Source organism: Pristiophorus japonicus, chromosome 13 (assembly GCF_044704955.1).
Source record: "Pristiophorus japonicus isolate sPriJap1 chromosome 13, sPriJap1.hap1, whole genome shotgun sequence".
NCBI lineage: Eukaryota > Metazoa > Chordata > Chondrichthyes > Pristiophoridae > Pristiophorus > Pristiophorus japonicus.
The window spans coordinates 62,646,767-62,661,821 of NC_091989.1; the positions used below are offsets into that span (position 1 = coordinate 62,646,767).

The window sequence follows — 15,055 nt, forward strand, 5'->3', positions numbered from 1 at the left end:
GAAATAAGTGTTCTAAACTCAGTAGAGGCACTGCAATTGGTGTCAGGGCCCCTGGGTTTAAAATCAGCCAGAGTTTCTGCTATCCAGTGACCCCTGCTGGAAGTGCGGTGTATTGACAGCAGGTGTGCTAGGTCTGTGACGGCTTGGCTGGGATGTTCTCACAGTTGAATAGCTCACTGACACCCAGCATTAAGGCTGACATTTGAATAATGGGACTCCACGGCATGTTATGACTGGGTGGGCAAAACAGATAGTTGTTAAATACATGGAACAAATTCAACAAGAAACGAGATACATTTCTACGCAGCAATATACGGGAAAAGTCTCTCCTGGTCACCTGGACAGTCCCCAAAACAAATCCCTCTCAATCACCCATTTGTTTAAATATCCGTGCATTTCTCCCTCAAATATAGCTATTTTTTTTTTTATTCGTTGCCAATCTTTCCAATTCTTTGTCAAATCACAAACGCCAGAGGTCACCTTGCACACATCAAGGATCACTCTGCGCCAATGCTCTTAGCCAAAAGGCCTAGAGCCACTGCACCGTTCCTGGAAGTACTGCAATACCAGGTTCGTGCCATGGAGGTGGATGGGTCAGGCCCCCCACACACCTCCGTGGAGGTGGATGAGTCAAGCCACCCCACCCACCTCCTATTTAGCTCTGCCGTCAACACACTGCAAAAGTTGATTGTGGGCAACCTCCATGACGGTACTGGACAGTACATCACCATTGCTGAAGTGCAATACCAGTATAAGAAAACAGCATTGCACGATCGCAGTGGTGGTTCACTGTAGCCGCTATTGTCCTTTACAAAATACAAAGTGGAATAAGATATGGAAACTAGGTTCCTCAGCAACCATCCCAATTGGACTCGCTGAGCAGTCCATACCACATATTCACTATAAAGCAATTAACATTGGGTGACAGCTATGGCACAGTGGTAGTCCCACCTCTGAGTCAGAAAGCTGTGGGTTCAAATCCCACTCCAGAAACATGAGCACATAATCCAGGCTTGGAACAAAATCATTCTTGGGATATGGGTGTCGCTAGCAAGGCCAGCATTTATTGGCCATCCCGAGGATAACACTCCAATGCAGTACTGAGGAAGTGCTGCATTGTCAGAGGTGTCATCTTTCAGATGAGATGTGAAATTGAGGCCCTGTCTACCCTCTCAGGTAGATGTAAGAGATGTCATGGTACTATTTGAAGAAGAGCAAAGGAGTTCACCCCAGTGTCCTGGCCATTATTTATTCCTCAATCAACATCACTAAAACAGATTATATGGTCATTATTATGATTAAGCCTTTTTAGTTGTAAATATTAGCTGTAACTGGACGTTCAGCATTTAAAAGTAATAGATTATCTGGTCATTATCACATTCCTGTTAGTGGGACCTTGCTGCGTGCAAATTATCTGTTGCATTTCCTACATCACAACAGTGACTATAATTCAAAAAGTACTTGTTAGCAAAATTGAAGCCCATGGAATTGGCTAAGAGACAGAAAGCGGAAAGTAGCGGTTAACGGTTGTTTTACAGATCAGAAGGAAGTATGGAGTGGTGTCTCTCAGGGGTCAGTATTAGGACCACTAGTCTTTTTGATATATATCAATGACACAGGCTTGGGTATACAGGGCATCATTTCAAAATTTGCAGATGACATGGCACTGTAGTAAACAATGAGAAAGCTAGTAACAGACTTCAAGACTGAGTGATGAAATGGGCAGACACATGGCAGATGCAGCTTAACACAGAAAAGTGTGGAGTGATGTATTTTGGTCGGAAGAATGAGGAGTGGCAATATAAACTAAATGGTACAATTTTAAAGGGAGTGAAGGAACAGAGAGACCTGGGGGTGTTTGTGCACAAATCTTTGAAGGTGTCAGGACAAATTGTGAAGGCTATTTAAAAAGGCATAGGGGATCCTTGGCTTTATAAATAGAGACAGAGCACAAAAGCAACAAAGTTATGCTAAACCTAATCCTCATTCTTCCGACCAAAATACATCACTCCACACTTTTCTGTGTTAAGCTGCATCTGCCATGTGTCTGCCCATTTCATCACTCAGTCTTGAAGTCTGTTACTAGCTTTCTCATTGTTTACTACAGTGCCATGTCATCTGCAAATCACTGGTTAGACCCCAGCTGGAGTATTGTGTCTAATTCTGGCCAGCAGGCCTTAGGAAGGATGTCAAGGTCTTAGAGAGGGCGCAGAAGAGATTTTATTAGAATGAGGTGAGCCTCCTGGCCTTGGCTGAGGAGTCGCACCAGTCTGAGCAGAAATGCACAACTGTAGGTTCGGGGGCTTTCCGCAGCAGCAAAAAGAAGCCCATGTGCTGCCTGAAAATACAAGAAATATTTTTAAATGTTTTGATCAAGAAGCTCTTTCACCTGGTGCTCTGAAAGTGTTGCAGAGACCCATCTGCGCCCATTCTCCCTCCTCCAACCTCTGAAAGCTGGGGCCTAACGGGCAGCCCCTGTGTTCAGTGTTCCTGCAGTGCAAATGACGGGCAACAGAGCAGAGGCCGTAGTTTCCCTCATTTGCATGTTTTCAGCATGCCGCAACTCAGATAGGAATAGCCACCGTTTCTTCTGTGACAACCGGACAGCACGGAGGTGAGGAGCAGCGGCCTAGTCCATGGATATCAACCGGATTTCTCTTTGCACTTGTCCTTAGATCATCCAGTCCAGGCAGTGTTTCCCTCCAATATCTACTTCCGCCCCACATCCATAATCTTTTCCTTGTCCCATGGATGTCATCATCATCATCATAGGCAGTCCCTCGGAATTGAGGAAAATTTGCTTCCACTCCTGAAGTGAGTTCTTTGGTGGCTGAACAGTCCAATATGAGAGCCACCGGCTCTGTCACAGGTGGGACAGATAGTTGTTGAGGGAAAGGATGGGTGGGACTAATTTGCCGCACGCTCTTTCCCCTGTCTGCGCTTGATTTCTGTATGCTCTCGGCGTTGAGATTCGAGGTGCTCAGCGTCCCCTCGGATGCACTTCCTCCACTTAGGGCGGTCTTGGGCCAGGGACTCCCAGGTGTCAGTGGGAATGTTGCACTTTATCAGGGAGGCTTTGAAGGTGTCCTTGTAGCGTTTCCACTGCCCACCTTTGGCTCGGTTGCCGTGAAGGAGCTCCGAGTAGAGCGCTTGCCTTAGGAGTCTCATATCGGCATGCGAACTATGTGGCCTGCCCAGCGGAGCTGTGGGTCTGGAGTGCAGCCAGAGGCCCATGGATGTAATGTATGTACCTGTGAGCATGCTCACAAGCTTGTGGAACTGTTGCAATGTGAGTGGCTTAGCCAGTTAATTGAGTTCAGGTTCTCCACGATGAGGTGTGCAGTCGTGAGCCTGGTGGATGACCTGGTAGTGTTTAGTTTGATTGTTAAACCTTTGCTAATAAACCAGCCAGTTCTTAACAGCAAATGTTTAGCTATGAATTCTTAAGCAAAGGACCCAGGAAGCCAATTCACTACAATGGACAACATGGCGGAGGCTGGCAGAATTTAGTGAGTTCTGAAACGTGGAAAATCCAACTGTTGAGAAAGCACATTACCTTTTCCTTGCTCAGTATTTTGATGGCCCACTTTGTGTGTGTGAGGATGTGAGTAGCTTGGACGACGACACCAAAGCTACCTTTCCCCAGATCGTGTTCAAACTGGTAGAATAGCTAAAAAGTAATTGAAAGAGTCATCATTGTGATTCAGCATTAGGCAACACAACAGTGCTAAAACAAATGAACACATTGGACCAGACCACAGCACTGAAGGTCCAATCTAAACTAAATTTCGATTGAGATCCAAACTAACATATTACAATAAACTATATACTGTTAACATATTGTTTTGTTTTACAATTCCAATAAGCACAATTCAGAAATAGAAATGGAAATTTAACAAAATTATCCTCCTCTGCTGGGAGTGCATGTCCATAATGAACAAAAAACTGTGAGAAATTTATGCCTGAATTCCCAATATGTACTCCCATTTGGTGAGCCTCCCTGCCAGGAATGTGACTTCATAACTGTTCTTCAATATGAGAGATGTCAGTACAGCAGAACAAAGAATCGTTACGTTTTTATTCATCCAGCGTCAAGTGACTCTTGGTGAGGTACCGTGAGTGTTAGATACTGAATAAGGAGTCCACTCTACTCGGTGTCAACACTGGAAGCCAAATTCCACCTGTTGTCACCAAGTATGATAGATTTACAAATGAGAATGCTCTATTTTTCAGTATTTCTATGCTGCTCACTATGTTTACAAATGGTTTTGAGTCAGTCATAGCAGAGCAGTAATTATCATGGATAAAAAACAGAAAATGCTGGAAATCTCAGCAATTTAGTCACAACCTGAAACGTTAACTCTGTTTCTCTCCACAGATGCTGCCTGACTTGCTGAGATTTCCAGCATTTTCTGTTTTTATTTCAGATTCCAGCATCTGCAATATTTTGCCTGTGTAGTAATTATAATGGATTAGCTCTTTAATAAGAAAGAAAGGAGGTAGAAGTATGGTGGGCAGTCAAGTGATCACCATGTCAAAACGCCCATAGAAAGTGGCAGGAAATCAATGGAAGATTGTACAATGCTGAGAAGAGAGCAGAGCCCAGCCAAGCCTAGTTTTCATTCAACAGGCAAGACTATGGGTAATGGGTCAGAGGAGGTCAAAGGGTTGACAATACCTGTTTGGCCAGAAAAGTCTGGAGGGGGTGTCAGATGCTGAGATGGGTGTATTTGTCAGTAAAAACACTAAATTGCCTTTCTCTTTATCTTTTGGTTTCCCATGCACATTATTTAATAGGAATCTGTAACAGAATTGTCCTCCTTTATAGATAATATTATACTTCATACAGTAGGTGCATACGAGCAATAATTTGGACTTATACTGTATATGCGCAGTAACAAAATGTTATTTAACCTTCTGTTGTTACCACAAAACAACCTGTACATCGTGACTTCAGAACACTGCTGCATCAGATGCCACATCAGAAGATCCACAACCATCACTGCTGCACCTGGCACCAACAGAGAGCCACCTCCATCTCCACCATCTAATGGATCACCCGGACAGGAGCGCCTACAGGGCACCGAGGCCTTCTAGCTACAGGTGGCTTGCAGTGACCATTGAGGGGTCGTAGACATCCTAGAACTAAGACCCAAACAGAGAGCGTGTGATGGGTACAGGCATCAACGAGCCTGCCTTCAAAGTGATGGTATCCTGTACTGGAACACCAGTATCCTACGCACAATGTTCTGGTCTCCATGCACACTATGGGAAAGAAAGTTTGACCAGGATGGAGACAGCCACCTCAGAGACCTGCATACCTGTATCTCAGAGATGAGGAGCTCCATCTCTGACATTCACAATGTGCTGAACCGACCGTTGTTTGATGTGGAAAGCTCTTTGACCCAGGGACTACACATCTGGACACCAATCTATAAAACGGCCATGTATGCATTGGAGAAAGCATAAAGCAGAGCAATAGGATTGATCCCAAGTAGAAAGGGAATGATTTCTGAGGGAAGGTTAAGGAACCTCAGCCTTTACTGATGAGCGAAAAGAAGAGTAAAGGAGCCTTCATCAAAATATTCAAAATATTAAATATATGGAATCTTACTTAAAAATTTGATTAAACAAATAGGACCAAAGGAAATAGCTTTAAATTAGTCGGAAGTAAATTGATATTCGGGATACCCTGCTTGTATAGACAATCTAGAAGGCAAGTTAGTCAAGAAAAATATATTGGGGATGCTCAAAATACAGTTGAATATGAAACGGAGAGAGCCAGAACACGAGAGGGCAGAATTTCTATAGGCCAAATGGCTTTTGTTTACCTTATCTGACTTATGTTCTTCACATCAGGAATTGATCCAAATAGAGACCGCTATCTTAGAAGACCTTTGGGTAGGGCAGGGTAGTCTTGGAGAGAGATTAGAACCATAATGTAGGACTTTTCTATTACAGGTACATATTTTTCTGTTCTCAGACAGATCTGTGACAGCCATCAGGAGATGTCCATCCTTAATGGCTTAAGTCAGATATCAGAGAGACAGGATGTTAGAATGCACATCAGCAGCCTGTCTTTTATATAAGAACATAAGAAATAGGAACAAGAGTAGGCCATACGGCCCCTCGAGCCTGCTCCACCATTCAATATGATCATGGCTGATCTGATCATGGACTCGGGTCCATCTCCCTGCCCGCTCCCCATAACCCTTTATCCCCTTATCGTTTAAGAAATTGTCTATTTCTGTCTTAAATTTATTCAATGTCCCAGCTTCCACAGCTCTCTGAGGCAACAAATTCCACAGATCCACAACCCTCTGAGAGAAGAAATTTCTCATCTCTGATTTAAATGGGCGGCCTCTTATTCTAAGATTTTGCCCTCTAGTTCTAGTCTCCCCCTATCAGTGGAAACATCCTCTCTGAATCCACCATGTCGAGCCCCCTCATAAGCTTATACGTTTCGATAAGATCACCTCTCATTCTTCTGAATTCCAATGAGTAGAGGCCCAACCTACTCAACCTTTCCTCATAAGACAACCCCTTCATCTCCGGAATCAATCTTGTGAACCTTCTCTGAACTGCCTCCAAAGCAAGTATATCCTTTCGTAAATATGGAAACCAAAACTTCACACAGTATTCCAGATGTGGCCTCACCAATACCCTGTATAACTGTAACAAGACTTCCCTGTTTTTATACTCCATCCCCTTTGCGATAAAGGCCAAGATTCCTTTGGGCTCCCTGATCACTTGCTGTACCTGCATACTAACCTTTTGTGTTTCTTGCATAAGTACCCCCAGGTCCCGCTGTACTGCAGCACTTTGCAATATCTCTCCATTTAAATAATAACTTGCTATTTGATTTTTTTTCTGCTGAAGTGCATGACCTCACACTTTCCAACATTATACTCCATCTGCCAAATTTTTGCCCACTCACTTAGCCTGTCTATGTCCTTTTGCAGATTTTATGTGTCCTCCTCACATATTGCTTTTCCTCCCATCTTTGTATCATCAGCAAACTTGGCTATGTTACACTCGGTCCCTTCTTCCAAGTCGTTAATATAAATTGTAAATAGTTGGGGTCCCAGCACTGATTCCTGTGGCACACCACTAGTTACTGATTGCCAACCAGAGAATGAACCATTTATCCCAACTCTCTGTTTTCTGTTTGTTAGCCAATCTCTATCCATGCTAATATATTACCCCCAACCCTGTGAATTTTTATCTTGTGCAGTAACCTTTTATGTTGCACCATGTCAAATGCCTTCTGGAAGTCCAAATACACCACATCCACTGGTTTCCCTTTATCTACCCTGTTCATTACATCCTCAAAGAATTCCAGCAAATTTGTCAAACTTACTTCCCCTTCATAAATCCATGCTGACTCTGCCTGACTGAATTTTGCTTTTCCAAAAGTCCTGCTACTGCTTATTTAACAATGGACTCCAACATTTTCCCAAGCACAGATGTTAGGCAACTGGTCTATAGTTTCTTGCTTTTTGTCTGCCTCCTTTTTTAAATAGGGCCATTACATTTGCAGTTTTCCAATCTGCTGGGACCTCCCCAGAATCCAGGGAATTTTGGTAAATTACAACCAATGCATCCACAATCCCTGCCGCTACTTCTCTTAAGAGCCGTGGATGCAAGCCATCAGGTCCAAGGGATTTATCTGCCTTTAGTCCCATTATCTTACTGAGTACCACTTCCTTAGTGATTGTGATTGTGATTGTGTTAAGTTCCTCCCCCCCTATAGCCCCTTGACTATCCACTGTTGGAATATTGTTAGTGTCATCGAACGTAAAGACTGATACAAAATATTTGTTCAGAGTTTCTGCCATCTCCATGTTCCCCATTACTAATTCCCCGGTCTCGTCCTCTAAGGGACCAACATTTACTCTAGCCACTCTTTTCCTTTTTATATACCTATAGAAACTCTTGCTATCTGTTTTTATATTTTGTGTTAGTTTACTTTCATCATCTATCTTCCCTTTCTGAATCATGTAGCCTTTACCATATTTCACCTGATGTACCAGTAGAAGGAAGGACACTTTGCGCAGTTACCATTTGAGATATTGTTAACCCGGATACCTCACCATCTGGGGTATCACTGACGCACTCCATCATTCACGGAATGGGGGCATTGCGGGGTTGGGGTAAGCACTGCCACAGCTATGTACTGACAGGATAAGAAGTACATGAGATGTCACAAAATACATACAAGTAAGTGTGCGTTCCTCTCATGCAAGGAATGCAATAAATTTGTTCACATCAGCCATCGCTATGTGTACACATCTATTATGTGTACTTTTGAATGTCAGCCATGGCTCAGTGGTAGCACTCTTACTTCTGAGTCAGAAGGTAGTGGGTTCAAATCCCACTCCAGAGACTTGAGCAAGTAATCTAGGCTGAGGGAGTACTGCAATGTCAGAGGCGCAGTCTTTGATCATCTATGATCTAATTGAATGGCAGAATAGGCTCGATGGGCTGAATGGCCTACTCCTGTTCTTTAAATGGTTGCTGGTGCAAGAAAAGTTAGCCCTGGCCAACTGTGATGATTTACTGCAAATGTCTATGTGAGGATATAGAGACACTGGGGAGGGCGCAAAAAAGATTTACAACAATGATACCAGAACTGCAAGGTTATATCTATCAATAAAGGATGAACAGGGGGTCTCTTTTCTCTTGAAAATAGAAGGCTGAGGGGTAACCTAATAGATGTCTTTAAAATTATGAAAGGTTTCGATAGAGTTGATACAGAGAGAATGTTTCCACTTGTGGGGAAGAGCATAACAATATAAGATAGTCAACAAGAAATCCAATAGGGAATTCAGAAGAAACAGCTTTTACCCAGAGAGTGGTGAGAATGTGGAACTCGCTACCACAGGGAGTGGTTGAGGCGAATAGTACAGATGCATTTCATCATCATCATCATCATCATCATAGGCAGTCCCTCGGAATCGAGGAAGACTTGCTTCCACTCCTGAAATGAGTTCTTTGGTGGCTGAACAGTCCAATACAAGAGCCACAGATGCTGTCACAGATGGGACAGATAGCTGTTGAAGGAAGGGGTGGGTGGGACTGGTTTGCCGCACATGCTTTCTGCTGCCTGCGCTTGATTTCTGCATGTTCTCGGCGTTGAGACTCGAGGTGCTCAGTGCCCTCGGATGCACTCCTCCACTTAGGGCGGTCTTGGGCCAGGGACTCCCAGGTGTCAGTGGGGATGTTGCACTTTATCAGGGAGGTTTTGAGGGTGTCCCTGGAATGTTTCCACTGCCCACCTTTGGCTCGTTTGCCGTGGAGGAGCTCCGTGTAGAGCACCTGCTTTTGGAGTCTCGTGTCTGGCATGCGGACTATGTGGCCTGCCCAGCGGAGCTGATTGAGTGTGGTCAGTGCTTCAATGCTGGGGATGTTGGCCTGGACGAAGACGCTGATGTTGGTGCATCTATTCTCCCAGAGGATTTGTAGGATCTTGATGCATTTAAAGGGAAGTTAGATAAACATATGAGGGAGAAGGGAATAGAGATTTATGGTGATAGATTTAGATGAGGAAGGATGGGAGTAAGCTCGAGTGGAGTGTAAACATCGGCATGGACTGGTTGGGTAGAATGGACTGTTTCTATGCTGTATATTCTATGTAATGTTCCCTATGGGTACATTAAATGGCCGATCTGGTAGCAGTCAGTCCACCATATAAAAGTATTCCCTTTGTCATAGAAGAGTACGTAAATAGATGGTGATCAAATATCCCTGAAGTTTGTATTTGCTTTGTGTCCCCTCTGAAAGGTCGATTGGAGCCTCAAAGAACAAACATCAGTGTTGTTGTGCTATGTCTGGATTTGACCTTATCCCTCTCAGTGCCAGGTCCGAACTGCATTTATCAGAGACAGATCCGTGGGCCCCTTTACTGGGCAGAAACTGCATTGTGGCTGTTATACTCATAACAAATGGTCAGACCGAGTACTATGTGTAACGAGCAAGTGTGACCGTAGCTCCTTTATTGTAGTTCCAGAGTGCAAGTATCTCATGGGTGGCCTGCTTATATACTGTGCTCGCAAGGGATGCTGGGATCTCTTGGGACTCCAACAGGTAGGCCCTCTGGTGGATAGGTGTGATGCAGGTTACAAGGGGTTAAATACATAACATCACTCCCCCGTGAAGTCAACAATACACTTATTTACAAGGTGAGACAATCTGGGGCTTTGTGCTCCCTTGTCGATCGTCTCGGTACAAATGCTAGTGTGGTTGGGTTGGTCAGTTCTTCATTGGGCTGTTGGACAGCCAGCCTTGCCGGGCTGCTGGGCATGATGAGTTCTGTTTCGTGATCAACTGTGATGTCAATTGCCACTTGTGTGTGTGTTGGAAGGTCAAAGTTGGTGGTGTCCTCTTCAGGTTGTACGTAGCTGTTGGTGAACCGCAGTTTAATTTGGTCCAAGTGTTTGCTGTGCGTTTGTCCATTGGTCAGTTTCACCTGAAATACCCTACTCCCCTCATTACCTATGACCATGCCAATGAGCCATTTGGGACCATGTCCATAATTGACCATAAACATAGAATTATTGATCTCACTATCGCGTGACAGATATGCGCGGTCATGGTACACACTTTGTTGATGCTGCTTGTCCTCCATATGATCATGTAGATCAGGGTGGACCAGAGAGAGCCTTATTTTAAGCGCCCTTTTCATGAGCAGCTCGGCTGGGGGAGTCCCGGTGAGTGAGTGGGGTCTGGTGCGGTAGCTGAGCAGTATTCGGGACAACCGGGTCTGCAGGGAGTCTTCCGACACGTGTTTCAAGCTTTGCTTGATGGTCTGAACTGCCTGTTCTGCCTGGTCGTTGGATGTGGGCTTGAACGGTGAATATGTGACGTGTTTGATCCTGTTGTGGATCATGAATTCTTTGAATTCAGCACTGGTAAAGCACGGCCCATTGTCGCTGACTAGGACATCAGGCAGGCCATGCGTGGCAAACTTAGCTCGTAGATTTTCAATGGTGGCTGTGGACGTGCTTACAGACATTATTGCACATTCAATCCACTTTGAGTAAGCATCCATGACAAACAAAAACATTTTGCCTAGGAATGGGCCCGCATAGTCTACATGGATCCTTGATCACGGTTTGGATGGCCAGGACCACAAAGTTGCCTCTCTGGGTGCATTGCTCAACTGAGAGCAAGTGTTGCACTGGCACACACATGACTCTAAATCTGAGTCGATGCCCGGCCACCACACGTGGGATCTGGCTATAACTTTCATCATCACGTTGCCTGGGTGGGTGCTGTGCAATTCACAAATGAATGTGTCTCTGCCTTTCTTGGGCAAGACCACGCGATTGCCCCACAACAGACAGTCCGCCTGCAGGGACAGCTCAGCTTTGCGTCTGTAGGATGGCTTAATCGCTTCCTGCATCTCCACTGGGACACTGGACCAGCTCCCATGGATGACACAGTTTTTTTTACCAGGGACTGTAAAGGATCCTGGCTGGTCCAGGTCCTGATCTGGCGGGCCGAAACAGGGGATTTCTCGTTCTCAAATGCCTCCATGACCATGAGCAAGTCTGCTGGCAGTGCCATTTCCACCCTGGTGGTGGGCGACGATAGCTGACTGAGAGCATCTGCGCAGTTCTCTGTGCTCGGTCTGTGGCGGATTACATAGTTGTATGCCGACAGCATGAGCGCCCATCTTTGGATGCAGGCAGAGGCATTGGTATTAATCCCTTTGCTCTCCGAGAATAGCGATATGAGCGGCTTGTGATCAGTTTCAAGCTCAAACTTGAGGCCAAACAAGTACTGGTGCATTTTTTTATCCCGTAAACACACGCCAGACCTTCTTTTTCAACCATGCTGTAGGCTTTTTCAGCCTTGGACAGACTCCTGGATGCATACGCAACTGGTTGCAAAATTCCCGACTCATTAACTTCTTGTAACACACACCCGAACCCGTATGACGAGATATCGCAAGCTAACACTAATCGTTTACATGGGTTATACAGAACAAGCAGTTTATTAGAACACAGTAAATTTCTGGCTTTCTTAAAAGCAGCCTCTTGTGAATTCCCCCATAGCCAGTTGTCTCCCTTGCGCAGTAGCACATGCAGGGGTTCTAGCAGGGTGCTTAATCCAGGTAAGAAATTAGCGAAGTAGTTAAGGAGTCCCAGGAACGACCGCAGCTCCGTCATGTTCTGTGGTCGTGGCGCGTTCTTGATGGCCTCCGTCTTGGCGTTGGTGGGTCTGATGCCGTCTGCTGCGATTCTCCTTCCTAAGAATTTGACGTCCTGTACCAGGAAAACACACTTCGAATGTTTCAACCTGAGCCCCACGCGATCCAACCGACTAAGAACCTCCTCCAGATTCTTTAAGTGCTCCATGGTGTCCCGACCTGTAACCAATATGTCGTCCTGGAAGACCACTGTGCAAGGAACCAACTTTAGCAGGCTTTCCATGTTCCACTGGAAGATCGCTGCGGCCGACCAAATCCCGAACGGGCACCAGTTGTAAATAAACAGACCTTTATGCGTGTTGATGCAGGTGAGGCCTTTTGAAGACTCCTGCAGCTCCTGCATCATGTAGGTCGAGGTCAGATCCAGCTTGGTGAATGTCTTCCCTCCAGCCAGGGTCGCGAATAGGTCGTTTGCCTTGGGTAGCGGGTATTGGGCCTGCAGCGAAAAACGGTTAATCGTTACTTTATAGTCCCCGCAAATTCTACCCGTACCATCCTCCTTGAGTACCGGAACAATTGGACTAGCCAAGTCATTGAATTCCACCAGCGCGATGATGTCTTCACGTTGTGCAGCCTGTCCAGCTCGATTTCCACTTTTTCACGCATCATGTACGGTACCGCCCGAGCCTTGTGGTGGATGGGTCGCGTACCGGGAACCAAATGGATCTGCACTTTCACCCCCGAGAAGCTTCCAATGCCTGGCTCAAATAATGAAGGGAATTTGCTTAGACCCTGGGTACATGCTGTGTCGTCGACTGACGAGAACGTTCGGATGTCGTCCCAGTTTCAGCAGATTTTCCCCAGCCAACTTCTGCCAAACAACATGGGCCCATCCCCTGGCACAATCCAGAGCAGGAGTTTTTGTACTGCTCCATCGTAGGAGACTTTGCCTTCAGCACTGCCAATTACAGGGATTATTTCCTTTGTCTAAGTCCTTAGTTTGGTGTGAATGGGGCTGAGCTTGAGCCTGTGTGCCTTCTTCCCCACAGCCTGTCGAAGACCTTTTTACTCATTATGGACTGACTTGCCCCCGTGTCCAGCTCCATAGACACTGGAATACCGTTCAGTTCAACTTTCAACATCATTGGTGAGCATTTCATCATGAATGTTTGTACCCTGTACATCTCTGCCTCGTCCGTACGAGTCTCCAATTCCATCTGATCCACTGAGGACTGATCTTCCTTTGCAACATGATGGTTTGTAGGGTTTGCAGGGTTTGCAGCTTGCCTGCACATTCGTTGGAGGTGTCCCATTGTTCTGCAGCCATTGATTGCATAGTGCTTAAAGCAGCATTGATGGGGCCGATGATCACCCCTGCAACGCCAACAGGGTGTTAACTACCTCGCATTAACAGATGATGGCAGACTCTGGGTCAATTGAGGTCGGGCCACAGCAGCTGGCGTGTACGTTCTGCCCTGTATATTTCTGCTCAAAACCGATGTTACTTTCCTCACAGTACTTGTCATGTATTTAACCATCTTGCAATGACATAGTCATGTAACTGTAACTCATGTACACTCTATCTGTGCCCTAGAAATGCACACCCTGACCACAGGGGGTGAACTTGCAGGAGACACTCCTCACCAGGGTTTCCAGGTAAAAGGGGAGGTCCCACCCAGGGTCAAGACTCCTTGGTCCTGGCAATAAAGGTGAAGGTCACAGAGTGACCGTGTCTGATATATCATGCCTCGTGTGAGTTTGTAGTAAGGTGCAGGGACACTACATTTGGCGATGAGAAACGGGAATCACCGAACCATGAGGATGGCCACCGGTGGCACAGATGAACGTTACTGTGTGGGTGAGGACTGGGCCGACTTCATGGAAAGACTCCAGCAGAGCCTTTGTCACAAAGGACTAGCTGGAAGAGACAGTGGCTGACAAGCGGAGGGCGCATCTACTGACCAGCTGCGGACCACAGACTTATGGGCTGATGAAAGACCTGCTCGCACCACAAAAGCCGGCGGACAAGTTCTTTGAAGAGTTCAGCCAGCTGATCAGTGAGCATCTCAAGCCAGCGAGTAGCGTACACATGGCCCAGTACCGGCTCTACTCTCACCGGCGTTGGGAGGGATAAAACGTCTCGGACTTCGTGGCGGAACTGCGGTATTTGGCCTGTCTCTGTAAGTTCTGCGATGCCTGCAGGGGGGAGATGTGAAGGGACTTTTTCATCGAGGGCATTAATCATGCTGGTATTTTCAGGAAGCTCATAAAGATTAAGGGCTTGACTTTAGAAGGGGCGGCATTGATAGCTCAGACCTTTATGGCAGGGGAAGAGGAGACCAAGCTAATTTACGCACGCAGCCCTGATCCAAACGTGGCGACGGACCAGGAAGTTAACATAGTGAACGCGGCTCTGGACCCCGTAGGCAGGCAAGGGCATTTCAAAACCGCCCAGGCAACAACAGGCTCTAGGGTGGGCCTGCAACAAGGACAATGGAAAGCGGATCGGCAATTCACGCCATCTCGAGGAACAATGCGTGCCACGATGGGATCATTAACACCCACCACCAGAGTGCTTAGAAACAGCCAAATGGGCAATCAGAGAGGAATGCCTGGTAATAGTCCTTGTGTTAACAACGATCTCAATCACAGCTCATGCTGGAGGTGCGGGAAGCTGCAGGTTCCAGCAATATGCCTGTAGGATTTGTAATGTCAGTGGACACTTGGCCAGGATGTGCAAAAAGGCAGTAGCGAGACTAATCTGCGAGACAGAGGAACCAGACAAGGGGTCTGCAATGCAGGATGAGGCCTGGGGTAAAGCCATAGATGCTGAAGTTCAGCGGGTTCATGTGGCTGACGTACACAGCTCATACACTAAAACGCCACCCATGATGATGAAAG

The 15,055-nt window shown here is 46.1% G+C and overlaps 1 protein-coding gene across 1 annotated transcript in view; it reads right to left on the bottom strand.

Annotated features, from left to right (window-relative positions):
* LOC139278019 (serine/threonine-protein kinase 33-like) overlaps positions 1–15,055 on the bottom strand; it is a 179,198-nt gene that overhangs the window by 75,832 nt on the left and 88,311 nt on the right. The window contains exon 2 of the mRNA XM_070896678.1: positions 3,557–3,670. Within this exon, the coding sequence (XP_070752779.1) occupies positions 3,557–3,670 (114 nt within the window). The remainder of the gene's footprint in view (positions 1–3,556; positions 3,671–15,055) is intronic.